The sequence below is a fragment of the Mesoplodon mirus genome (assembly GCF_964341445.2).
Source record: "Mesoplodon mirus genome assembly, chromosome: 3".
Taxonomy (NCBI): Eukaryota; Metazoa; Chordata; class Mammalia; order Artiodactyla; family Ziphiidae; genus Mesoplodon; species Mesoplodon mirus.
The window spans coordinates 137,763,657-137,776,876 of record NC_138978.1 but is presented as its reverse complement, the minus strand read 5'-3'; the positions used below and the strand labels follow the sequence as shown (position 1 = coordinate 137,776,876).

At 43.7% G+C, this 13,220-nt stretch overlaps 1 protein-coding gene across 1 annotated transcript; it reads left to right on the top strand.

Moving 5' to 3' along the window:
* Positions 1-592: 592 nt before the first annotated feature.
* LOC309799493 (putative spermatogenesis-associated protein 31C2) lies at positions 593-12,996 on the top strand. The gene is made up of 4 exons (XM_082612719.1): positions 593-6,028; positions 10,585-10,642; positions 10,985-11,045; positions 11,259-12,996. Exons 1-4 carry the CDS (start codon positions 6,002-6,004, stop codon positions 12,823-12,825), a joined length of 1,713 nt encoding a protein of 570 aa, XP_082468845.1. The 5' UTR covers positions 593-6,001; the 3' UTR covers positions 12,826-12,996.
* Positions 12,997-13,220: the final 224 nt, after the last annotated feature.

Sequence of the window (13,220 nt, the reverse complement as noted above, 5' to 3'; positions counted from 1 at the left end):
GTCATGTACCAAAATGTTCACTGCAGCTCTATTTACAATAGCTAGGACATGGAAGCAACATAAGTGTCCATCATCGGATGAATGGATAAAGAAGATGTGGCACATATATACAATGGAATATTACTTAGCCATAAAAAGAAACGAAATTGATGTATTTGTAGTGAGGTGGATGGACCTAGAGTCTGTCATACAGAGTGAAGTAAGTCAGAAAGAGAAAAACAAATACCGTATGCTAACATATATATGGAATCTAAGAAGAAAAAAAAAAAGGTCATGAAGAACCTAGGGGTAAGATGGGAATAAAGACACAGACCTACTAGAGAATGGACTTGAGGATATGGGGAGGGGGAAGAGGAAGCTGTGACAAACTGAGAGAGTGGCATGGACATATATACACTACCAAACGTAAAATAGATAGCTAGTGGGAAGCAGCCGCAGAGCACAGGGAAATCAGCTCGGTGCTTTGTGACCACCTAGAGGGGTGGGATAGGGAGGGTGGGAGGGAGGGAGATGCAAGAGGGAAGAGATATGGGAACATATGTATATGTATAACTGATTCACTTTGTTATAAAGCAGAAACTAACACACCACTGTAAAGCAATTATACTCCAATAAAGATGTTTAAAAAAAATCTTGGATATTTTGGTCATATCCAGTTTTACCTATTATGAATAATGGTGTTACACATTTTTGTGAACAAATTTGTGCGACATAAGACTTCATATCTCTTGGATAAGTATGAACTATTAGGTAATTGCTTGGTCATATGTAAATGTATATTTAACTTTAAAGCTTTCATGCTACAAGTCCATTAACAATGTATTCATGTTTCTCTAGGTCCACACCAAAACTTGATATTAACAGTTTTTTAAATTTTAGACATTATAGTGGTATGTAGTGGTATCTCATTATAATTTATACATCTTTGATGGAGCAATCTCTAAATATATATAAATTATATATACTTAATATATATGTTGTATACAATATATGTAAATATTTTAATTAATTTTTATTGGAGTATAGTTGATTTACAATGTTGTGTTAGTTTCTGCTGTACAGCAAAGTGAGTCTGTTATACATATACATATATCCACTCTTTTAGTTTCTGTTCCCATATAGATCATTACAGAGTACTGAATAGAGTTCCCTGTGCTATACAGTAGGTTCTTATTAGTTATCTATTTTATATGTAATAGTGTGTATACATATAAAAAATATAATTAGGCACTTAAAAATAAAAGGAAGACATGCAAATAGCCAATAGGCATATATTCATAGATACATATACTTTACATTTATATATATAACATATCCATAAATATATTTTTGCCATTTTCTCCCATTGGATTGTCTTTTTATTTTTGAAGTGTAAAAATTCTTTAATCTGTATATAAGTTCTTTGCCAGATATTGATATTGCAAACATTTTCCAAGTTTGATCTTTCCTGTTGATTTTCTTAATTTTGATTTTTATTCAGCAGAAATTTCCCTTTCCTCTGTGGTTGTCACTGCCTTGTCAGGGTTGGGTTCTGACCCCTAGTCGTTGGAGTAGAGGCCGTCAGATCTGTTTCTTAGCTGTGTTTCTGATCTGCGGTGTGAGGTCGGGAGGACTGGAGCACTCCCACTGGGATAGAAGCCTTTGAGTATTCCTCCTCTGGAGGTGTTCACCTGTGGGTATGCTCTGTTTTGTCTCCTTTCGCCCATTGTGTGGGCTTACAAAGTACACGGCTGTTGGTACTGCTCTCAGTCCCACCTTAACCATGGTTATGCCGGCAACTGGCCCTGGTGACTCAGGCCTCATTTTTACTAGGCCACTGGCCCAGATCCACTGAGGTCAGGTCCCAGGACTGCAGTAATTATGTACCTGGACCCACTATGTGAGATATGGAGGCAGCTCAGACTCTGGCCTGGCCAAACCCCAGCATGTATGTGCCCACAAAACCCACAGCTGCTAAAGCCTGACCTGTCTCAGCTGCAGGAGCACTTGTCCATTGGGATGTTCCCAGGTGCTGAATTTAGGAAACCATCAGAGGAAGTGTAATGCCATGATTTGCACAGCCATGAGGAGAGATTTCAGCTCTTCTTCCTTAGTTGCATGTTCCCTGGAACTCAGCTGTGGTTTCAGCCCCATCTCTGCATGTGGGCCACCCACTGGTGTCTGCTCCCAAGGCTGCTGGAGCACACGAGCTTGTCAGGCAGGAGGATGTAGAAGCGGCAATCAGGGCAGGCAGGCTGCCCAGGTGAGAGGGTGCTGGGTGGCTATGGGATGTACGAGCCTGTCAGGCAGGAGGGAGTCAAGGTGGCAAGCTGGGCAAATGGGCCACCCAAGCAGGAGAGTGCTGAGGTGATGATGGCTGGGGGCATGTGAGCCACTCTGGCAGGAGCCCTTCCTAGTGCCTGTGGAGGCAGGGGCCGGTGTGTGAGGAGAGAGGCTGCAATGGGGGCCCCGCCCTTTGTGCATCACTCAGCAGTGGCACTTTGCTTCTATGCTGGTCTGGGCTTCCTCCAGGAGCATTCCTTGTTGTGGAGCTCCTCACTCCTATCCCCTTGAGCTGTCTCCTCACAGCCAACATCATTCCCCTTCCTGGGTCTGCTCTTCAAACCCCACATTCCAACACTCAGCCCCCGTGTGCACCAGTGGTCACCAGTGGCTGGGGCATGCAGAGCTGTGGCCAGACCATCTGTGTAGGCCTCACTCTCTCCTGCCTGCCACAGACTGGCTGCTGCACTGTTCTCTGAGCCACCAAATTTCTCCTTCTGCCCCAGCTTCTCTCCCCGCTGCTTCCCCAGATGCGGGAACCTCTTCTCACCTTCAGCTCCGCTCCCCCGCCCAGGGTCACAGGTCACGTCCCACTTCATCTGCTCTTCCTTTTCCCTTCTTCTTTCTTTCGTCCTACCTGGTTACGTGGGGATCTTTCTTGTCCTTTCAGGTGCCTGAGGTCCTCTGCTAGTGTTTATCAGGCGCTCTGGGAGAATCGTTCCATTTGTAGGTGTATTCTTGATGCATTTGTGGGGAGATATGAACTCCACATCTTCCTACTCCTCCGTCTTCTTGACTGACTAATCAGCAGTTTGAGTTTTAAAAGGCCACTTTTTCCCCTTTTTTAACCTTGGTTTCAGGTTCTACCTAATTTAGCTAATTAGGCTCAGTCTCAGGTCATTGTGGTCTGTATTTACATTTCTGATTTGTACCGATTTGCAAGACAAAGACAGTTGCTTTTAATTCCCCAAAGAACTGGCCTGTCACCTAAATAATATTGAAAGAGTGATTTGCCCAACTACGTTTTCTTTAATTTGCTTTTCTGTAACAGTGAGAAGATTTCCAACTAGACTGAAATTTCAGAATTCTATAGTCTAGAACTTTATGGTTTAATTTATCATACCTTCAAAACGTGCATAAGGCATTCAACAAAGACCCTCTTTCTGAGTGCACAGATTAGACCCAGAGTAAAGTCTCCATTATTTATTTTTATTATCCCTTAAATATTAGCTGTTAGTTTTTACTTTATATTTTATAGGCTCAGGTAATCCCACTGGTTTCCTTTAGTATGTTTAATTAATATTTCCTTCATATGCCGTCTTATAATATCAAGCAGGGGAAGAATTCCCCAGTGAAACATGTCTATCCCACACAATATAATTAGGCAAAAGAGAGGTAATTATCTTATACAATGCCCATTTAAACATACCAATTTTTATAAAGACTCTGGGGTCCCCAGAGAGTGGTTGATCAAGCCAAGGGACTCAGGCACTTTTGTCAATCTTTTAACTTGATTAATTGGTCTAACTTTTGCCCCAAGTAATTGTTGGTCAGGTATCTCAGTGTAATTTTACGTGTATAAAATTTATATGTAATAAAATATACGTATTTTAAACTGGGGTAAATAGGGCAGACTTGTTTGGGTCTGGCCCTTTAATGTTGATGACAAGTAGGAGATCCCTTTGGCCCATCCAATCTTAGGTAGTATTGTATCCAATCTTTGATTTATCTCATTAATGTCTGTTTTATTTATCCCACTTTAAAATAACCATCTAAAGATTTCTTATTCATTTAGGAGAAGTCCCTTTAAAATTTTCACCTTGTTGGGAAAAAGTTTTTAGACTTTTCCTTCAGTTTTTTTCCCTGTTACTTAACCTAATTAACAATAATTATTCTAATGTTTTTATTAGCATCTGTAAGACCCATTTAGGGGAAGCAGAGACCACAAATAAGGTTTCCCAAACCAATTTTTTGGGTTTGTTTGAAACTAAAGGAGTTTTTAGGTTAACCATTATATGTCTAATTTCCCACATTTCCCCCCCATAGGAGCCAATGAAACAGCTGTTTATAATGAGAGCTCTCTAAAAATTTACCAATTTAGAAGTTTCTCCAATTTGAAGGATCCATGATCTGCCCATAAATGAGGTATACCTTAATAGTGACTCAAACCAATAAGACGCAAGAGGCTTCCCCACAAAAGAGTGTAAAGGATGCTGTCTAAATAAGATCCAGAAAGTTTACTCCCAAAAGTAGTTTAAGAAAGTAATGGTCTTTGTTGTACAGGCTGACACAATGAAGGTTAGGATGGCAAAAAGCCCCCGAGAGTTGTACAGTCAGACAAAAGCCTGCTCAGAATCCCAGTCTATTTGACTGGCTGCCAAATGTACACCATATAAGTACTTTTGGATGGTAGTGACCAAGTTCTCAAAACACACACACACACACACACACACTGAAAAATATCAGAACACTTACATTTCAAAGACACAGGAAGAGAAATGCAAGTTTCCCCTAGAAAGCCTTTTGTTTTTTTGAAGTCAGAATTCTGAAAAGATGTTTTTATCAAGCCAGCTTTTTCTAACTTAACTGCATATGCAATAAAAGAGTCCTATCTTAGTCATTTTTAGGGCAAGATTTTCTTTAAGTCCCAAGTAAGTAAGCACTTGTAAATGTAAATTTTGTATGTACATAAACCTGGCCAGGATATCCGTTGGAGGCTGGAAATCTGTTGTTCCTTTTTCTTTTGTATTGAAAGCTAAGTTCCCCATTCTGAGTTCAATTTGTGAAGATCACTTTTATTTTGACAAACTCTATTAAAGTAGCCAATTCAAGGAAGACAGGTTAGTCTTCCACCTAATTACCCAGTCCAACTTTTACTCAGTGTCTTTCACCTGAGCAAAGTCTCCCCAGTCTTTCAACTGAGGATAAACCACACAGTGTCTAAACTGAGCAAGATCTTCCCAGTGTCTTTTAAGTGAGGCTAACCCACTTGAGCAAAAGTCTTCCCAGTGTTTTTCTACTGAGGATAAGCTCTCAGTGTTTAAACTGAGTAAAAATCTTCCCAGTGTCTTTCACTGAGGATGACCCAGGTACTTCTTCTTGAAACCAAGTTTCAAGGATAACCTACTACTCAAGAGAAGAGTTTAACACCACTGAATAAAACTTAGGATCATCAACCAAAACTGGAGATCCAAGAACCAGGAGATACTCACCCAAATTCGTCTGGACACTCTGAGAAAGCGGACAGGCCCAAGAAGCCTCTGCTGGTGCCAGGACTCTGGATCCTCATAGAGTTCAGGCAAAGAAGAAAAGTCTGCTCTGGGCCCCTTCATTGGTTGCCAAGACTGCTGACTGAAAAATATGCACAACCCAAAAGGAGAATTATGTTTTATTTGGCAGATTTTCTGAGGACTTAAGCCCAGAACACAGCCTGTCAGATCACTCTGAGGAACTGCTCAGAAGACCTAAGGGAGGAGTCAACAAAAACCAGGTAGTCAGAACATCAAAAGATTACTATTAATTAAAGAAAACTAGACATCTCAAGTTAAGGACTTTAGCACTTTTCTATGTATGAGAAGATGAAAGAATCTGGGCTCCGTGAAATCATTCCTTTGATATGCACCTTAACTCTAGAATCAGTACCCTGTTTTTCTCCATCCCGAATCCCCTCAAGGTGCACAGTTGAGGGTTCCTGCTTTGACGTCTGACTTGACGACTGCAACATCCTTTGTCTACTGATATGGCAGGGAACATTTTTCATCCACAGGTAAGAAATTGAGGAGAAAATTAACATAATTCAAGATATAAAACCATTACAATATTAAAAATTCCCAAATGTCAAACAAACATAAGTACCCTTGACCTGTAAAATGGAAGATGCCAAAGAAGGGAAAAAAAGAAACAATAAAGAAAATGTAGAAAATAAAGCATAAAATAAGATGACAGAAATCAATAACAGTAGAACAATAATTAAATAAATCAAGGTAAATGTTATCATAAGATTTTTAAATTTCAAAAAAAACCCATCAAACAAAACATATTGAAAATAAAGTAATAGAGAAAATTTAGAGAGCAAATATGAATGCAAAGAAGACCTGTTAGGTAGTTAGTCAGACATTAGCAGCAAGGAGGTGACAGTGGTGAGAAAGACAAGAAGAAGAAATTGAGTCACACCCAGCCATCTGGGAACTCTCCCTTGAATCCACCCAGAATGGGAGAAACTATGGTCGGGTGGTGGGCAGCTTATCCTGATAAAGAGAGGCACAGTAACACAAGGGGACTTCTCCAGGCTGTGCATGCCCAGACCAGACAGGCGTATAACCTGTAGTAAATCCAAACTCATTATACCATAATTACAATAAATTACATGTGGTTTTGCCCCTCCCCCCACCCAGTAGGCATTTCTTGGGGATTCAAGGATGAGAGCATGCACAGCAGAAAACTTGTTACATAGCTCAGGACTGTCAATCAAATAATGATCCTTGTCACTCACCCCCACCTCTCTGCAAAATGCTCCTTAAAAGCGCTCGTAAGCCATTATAGGAATGCTGCTTTCAATTTGCAGGAACAGTACACCCATCCCCCCCCCCACCCCGAGAGTGTACCTTTGCTTCGATATACTTTGCTTTGCTTTGGGCTTGCTTCACTTCGCTGAAATAGCCTGTTCTCAGAAACAGCCTGCTCTTTCTCTCTCCTTCTCTCTCTCCCTCTCTGAGAGTGTACCTATGCTTAAATAAACTTTGCTTTGTGCTTAAGCTTAACATGGTAGTTTGCGATCCTTTGCTTACTATCATGGAACCAAGGTAGCTGGTCCAGGCCTTCCACTGACCTCCTCGGTTGAAGCTATTTTGTTACAAACATGTCCACATGGTGAGAGACCTAAGTCTAAATTTTGATAAAAGGTTGAATTAAGGTGAGAATATCATATGGGAGGAAAAGACTGTAGGAAAAATAGTAGATGTAGGAGATATGTTTGTGAAAGTGCACATTCATAGCAATATAGCCAAATAAACTCACATGCCCACGTTCCCACTAAAACTGTATAAAATTATGACCAACAAGCAGAGAATACACATTATTTTAAAGCCCTCATGGGGCATTAAGACATATTTACCATGTGAATCCTTCAGTGAATCTTGTGTTACTGCTAAGGGATAGAAAATGGTGTCATAAGGGAATTTTGTGTAAGACTCAAAGCTCCCTTTCTATATGGTTCAGGCTGGACTTGAAGCTTCAGGGGCCTGAGAGGATGGGGCTGGAAAGGCAAGGCACACTCAGAAAAGAGAATACATACATAACACACTAGGAATATCTGAAGAGGCTGCTCAAGACCTGGCTCAGCCCCAAGGGTTTGACCCCTAGTCCTACTCTTCACCCTACAGCCCTTTAGGGTCAGGACCTTGGCTCACCCTAACCCATTCCTAGCTTCCGGGTATAGCATGAGTGCACATGTCTGAATGTTAATGTTCTCTCAAAATTTACATGTTGAAATCCTACCTCTTACAGATAGGAGGCGGGGCCATGCAAAAGTGCTTATGAGCTTTCATGAATGGGATTAGTGCCTTATAAAAGAGACTCCAGAGATAGCTCTAGCCTCCTCCCATCATATGAGGATACAGAGAGAAGGCTCCAGCTGTGAACCAGGAAGAGAGCTCTCACTACGAGGTGGCCATACTGGTGACTTGATCTTGGGCTTCCCAGCCTCCAGAACTGTGATAATAAATGTCTGTTGTTTTTAATCTACCCAGTCTATGGTATATTGTTATAGCAGCCCTAATGGATTAAGACCACATATTTCAAAATTTATCTGGAGAGTGGGGACTGTCTTATCGTTGCAAACTAAGAAGTTGGGTTGAGACAACATATGAAAGATTTTCTTTAAGTAGAAAGTTATGGATTATTGGATTTGAAAGTAGTAGATTGGTTAAGGAAAATGAGTACGTGTGTGTGTGCGTGTTTGCAGTGTGTCCCAAGTTTTTGTGCAGTTTAAAGATTTACTAACTCCAGAATTATAAACACTACAAACTTACAAAAACATCATTTGAAGGTGTAACTGTTACCAGATGCAAGTCTGTGTGCCTGATGCACAGTGAGGCTAAATACTGAAACATCAGAGTTTGGAGCAGAGAAGGGTTTACACAGTGCCATGCAAGAAGACACGTGGCTCATGCCCAGGAAAAACCCCAAACTCCCTGAAGGCTTTCAGCAAAGCCTTTTTAAAGGCAAGGTGAGGGAGGGGCATGGCTAATTGTTGCAAATATCTTGGTGTTGGATCCTTTGTTCTAGCAGCTGGCCAGATGGGTCAGATCCTGGTCAGGTCACGTGTTCCTGTAAACCTCCAACAAAACAATTATTATTCTCTGTTCTGCAACTTTTTATCTCCATGAATGGGCTCTTAAAAGTCAGAGCCTTAGCAATAGGCTATCCTGTATATTTCAGGCTATAGGCAACATTGTTTTCCAAAAAGTGCAGAGCCAGCCTGGGTCACAGGGATGGACAGAGTTAGCTCCGGCAACAAAGCATAAAGATTAAAGTAAAAAAGATCTAATGTGGAGTCAGATTTGTTCTTCCCTATTACATAACTATTTATCATTCTTTCATACTTATGAATTTTGAAAAATAAATTATTTTAATTTTTGTGTGTAGTTCCCTCTGATAGAAAATGAGGCAAAACATACACTATTCAAAATTCACAAAACTAAATAAGTGTAAACGAAATTCAAGTTCTATCCCTGGGTTTACACAAGACACAAACATGATGTGGGAAAGTTGGAGCTGAGGACAAAGGAAATCCTGAGTAAAAATGTCTGTGAAACAGCCAGTCTTCCAGGGTCAGCTTAAGATGTTCAAGAGTTATCAAATTGGTGGGCCTCAAGTAAAGGTCTCTAATGGATGAAGGAACCAGGTTCCAGATGCAATGAACAGAAAATTGGCTAAGGTCTCTCTGACAGGATGAGAGTAGTTGGAAGGAGGGATCTGGAAGCCCCAGGAGGGTGCAGGTGTCTGTGGGTCTGGATGGGAAGGCGGGGCAGTGATTCAGCCTATTTCTCTTATTGCCCCTCCCCCACACTCAGGAGCCCTTTGTGACAAGGCCACAGCTCTGTGATGCAGGCCTGGGGTTCTGCCATCAAGTGAACTCCCAGTGCTCTGTTGCCTGAGGGCAGCAATGCAATTCAGAAGATGGAGAATCTCTTTTCTTCGAAAAGCATTGTTGCTATGTGGCTGAGATGCAGCCCAACTTCCTGGGTGATTAATATCATCCTTGGGTTCCTGTGTGGACTGGTGCTCTTCCTAATGTTACTCCCCTGCTTCCAGAGTAATCCATTCTTAGCACCACCTAGGAAACATAGAAACATCAGGAAGGTAAGAAACCTTTGGCTTAATCCCAGCAGAGATTATCTCTTTTTTTCTTATTCTTATTTCCACTTTTCTAAACCACCTAGAGAGACTCCTGAGATGGGAACTCTCAGAAAAGTATAGAACATCATCCTTCTAGGGAAAAGCCAGGCCAGAGAGGGGTTAGAGTGGGCATGAGGATTTCTAGCCTGAGATCTTAGACCAGGAGTTCAGGTATGGTAGAGGGCTCCAGGGCAAGTCCCAAATGCCGTGACTAATAATGGTCAAGGACTGGATTACTAAGAGTTCAATCTCTGCAGGAAGGCTGACCCCTGAGCCCTGGTTCACCAGCCACCTACCCACAGCGGGTGTCACAAGTGAGACCTTCCTCTGTGTTGGGGCTGAGCCCCTGAGAGCCTGAGAGAAGAGGCTGGAGTGGAGGTCTGGCCTTGGGAAGCAGAATCCTATCTGACAAAGCTCACGTGAGCATTTAGGTCTGAGAATGTGTGTGTTTCTTGATCAGAGGAACAGTGACAGAAGAAATCTATGGTGATTAAAACTTAAAAAATCCTTCTTGGGCTTCCCTGGTGGTGCAGTGGTTGAGAGTCCCCCTGCCAATGCAGGGGACGCGGGTTCGTGCCCCGGTCCGGGAAGATCCCACGTGCCACGGAGCGGCTGGGCCTGTGAGCCATGGCCGCTGGGCCTGTGCGTCCGGAGCCTGTGCTCCACAACGGGAGAGGCCACAGCAGTGAGAGGCCCGCGTACCGCAAAAAAAAAACCCCAAAAACAAAAAAAAAACCTTCTTTGCACTCTTCAAAGAAGAAAAACTGAAAATATTGTTATCCACTTTAAAAATAAGTAAAAGGGGAAAAAAACCCACAGAGTTTTAGTTAAATGTAGAAAGTCATGTTGTTCATGAACACAGCTTGCCTAGATAGAGGACAGTGAGAGTTGGGTGTTCGCCCCTCATTTTTTCTTATCTCTCAGCATCAAGTAGAGCTGAAGGGGAGGAGCAGGAGTAGGAAGAAAAGTGGATCTTTGAAAGGTAGGCCTTTGCCATTCAGCCCTGCGCGCCCCCGAGAGTTAGCTTCCATCTCTCCTAGTCCTGAGGGCCCAGCTTCATGGTCTCTGAGGATGCCAGTGGCAGAGCTTATTCCTCAGGAAACAGAGCCTGAGCCTAATTAAAGTGGAAGCACTTTGCAAAGGACAAACCCTTTTCAAGTGAGATTTACCATCACTGTCAGGGACATGTGGCCTTGGACACTGATACTTGGGCTCCAGAGTCTAATCCTCCAAAGATTTCCCTTAAAGGGCCATTGCACTCAGCCTCCTGAAAGACTCTTAGGCCTCTGCCTTCACCACCATGACCCAGTCTCCTGATTTCCAGCTTGCAGAGATTGCCTGGAAGAACTGGAGGGGACTCACAACCTGGTTTCACTTCGGCAAAGGTAAAGAATCTTTCCCCTTCTCTCCTGGGTCGTCCTTCCTCCCAGAGCCTATAATGTGACCCCAGCCATGGGAGGGCGTGGCTAAGGCCCTAGAGTGAGGGAGAACAGGAGCTTTATGAAGTCAGTGTGGGGGCAGAGGAGGGTTCTTGGGCTGCAGGTCCCCAGCCCTGCCTGTCCTGTCCAGCCATCCTGGCCCCATCTGCTCTCCTACAGCTGCCTGGGGAGGCTTCCTGGCAAGGACAACTTTCATCAGCTCTCATGTCAAGACCCTCCTGGTGAGGCGTGCAAAGCAGTGCCTGCTGGAGCCTGTGGAAGATACTGCTTGAAGGGTTGGGAACCCTGCATGAACACCTCCTGTAGGGTTTCCTTCCTTGATCCAGACACTCGAGAGGTGCTGGAAGCACATATTATAAGGTTTGGGGTAAAGCACAGGTGGACCCTACCCCTCAAGGTCCTCAAGGCCATAAATGTCTTTAAGTTGAAAAAGTTCCAACCCTCCACCGTTCTGCAGTTTGCCTCTTCCCCTGAAGCTACCTGTGTGTCTGGGTCCCACTCAACAGTCCAGTTTGCTGAGTTCCTGGAGAAACCTCCTCAGGCTCATTCAGGAGAGAAGATGATAACAGAAGAGTCAGTTCCTACCCTGAAGAGGCCTCTCCTTGTCCCCTCAACTGTGTGTAAGGAAATCCAGAGTGCCCTGGGAGCGATTCCATCTGGTGACTACCATGAGCCCTCAAAGGCTTCTCTGACTGGACAGGAGGGCAGGCCACCTTCTCAGTCCCTCACACTCAGCCTTGTGGGCAGAACCTGGAAGAGTGAGACTGTGGAATGGGTCAAGAGGGACAGCCTAGAGCCAGGTCCAAGTTCAGCAATGGTCAGGAATGAGCCAAGAGAGGAGAGTGGTGGTCAGGCCTCAGGAGACCCCTGCCATAGGGTAACAGTGATGGAGGTGAACTTAGGATCCCAGTCTTTGAGAGGTGAAGAGGCCAGGGAGGCTGTGGAGGCCAAGCAGTCTCCTGCTCTTCAACCACAGTCTCGTGTTATCTTGGAAACCAAAGTGTTGACAAAATCCCAAACCACAAATGTACATATGAGGAGTTTAGAGGTGCCAGGGGCCAGTAAAAGTTTCCTACTACCTAGAATGTCTGTTTTCCAACATCCAGGTGAGCCATGCCTTAATATGGAGGTTGCTAGTGAGTTTAACTCCAAAGTAAAGGTACAGTCAGACAACCAGCTTCAGGACTTTCCCAAACACAGGTTCCTTGCTGCAGACAACTTGGCTTCTCAGGTGCCTCAGTGCCATCCCCAGAGAGTCCTCACCAGAGACAGGTTAGCTTCCCAGGAGCCAAGTGGCCTTATGGAAGCCCAAAGGAGCAACCTAGGGCAGCAGGAGCCCAAAACTTCAAAACTCCAAGACTCATGGAAGAGCCAGAGCAAGATGATTGCCCCTACTTACAAAAGGGAGGACTGTAGGAGGCATAAACCAGGAGAGCATGAAGAAAGGTTTAAAGAATTAGGGACCTCTCAAGCTGGAAGTATGAGCCGCCCTGCCCAGGTCAGGGGAATAACAGGCTCTACTGGGAGCAGATGTCTCCAGCGCATGCCAGAGAAGAAACATAGCCCTCCAGAAAGCCTCTTCAGAAAAAGGATGATGCTATTTTTAAAGTGGATTTTCCCCAAGAAAAAAGTCAATGGTCGAGATGTTCTGCAAAAAAAAAAAGCCCATATCAGCCACTGCCCAGAGTCACGGATCAGTCAAAAGCAGATCAATCTTGAAGAGTGAGACTGCTGAGGGTCAGGCACGCATGGCAGCTGTTGGACAGATCCTAGAAGAAAAAAGAGCAATTCACCATGGACTTCATGCCACAAAGTTAAATGAACACAAACTGGAATTCCAAGTCCCAGTATGTAGGTGTTTCTGCTACCATAGGCTTACCTCCTACCCAGAGCAAGGGAGAATGATGGGTTATACAGCCTGCAGTCATAAAGCCACCTCCAAGGGCCAGAGTTGTTCTATGAGGGAAAGGAAAGTCAGACACCAACATAGCTTGAAAAGTGTAAGGTTCGAAGATGAGCAGCTGGGCCTAAGGTGCCTCCCATCCTTGCCCCCCAAGAAGGGTTTGTTTCCAGTTAGTACCTGCCAGTATGGGCCAAGGATTCCAGGTGCCCCAGCCCGCC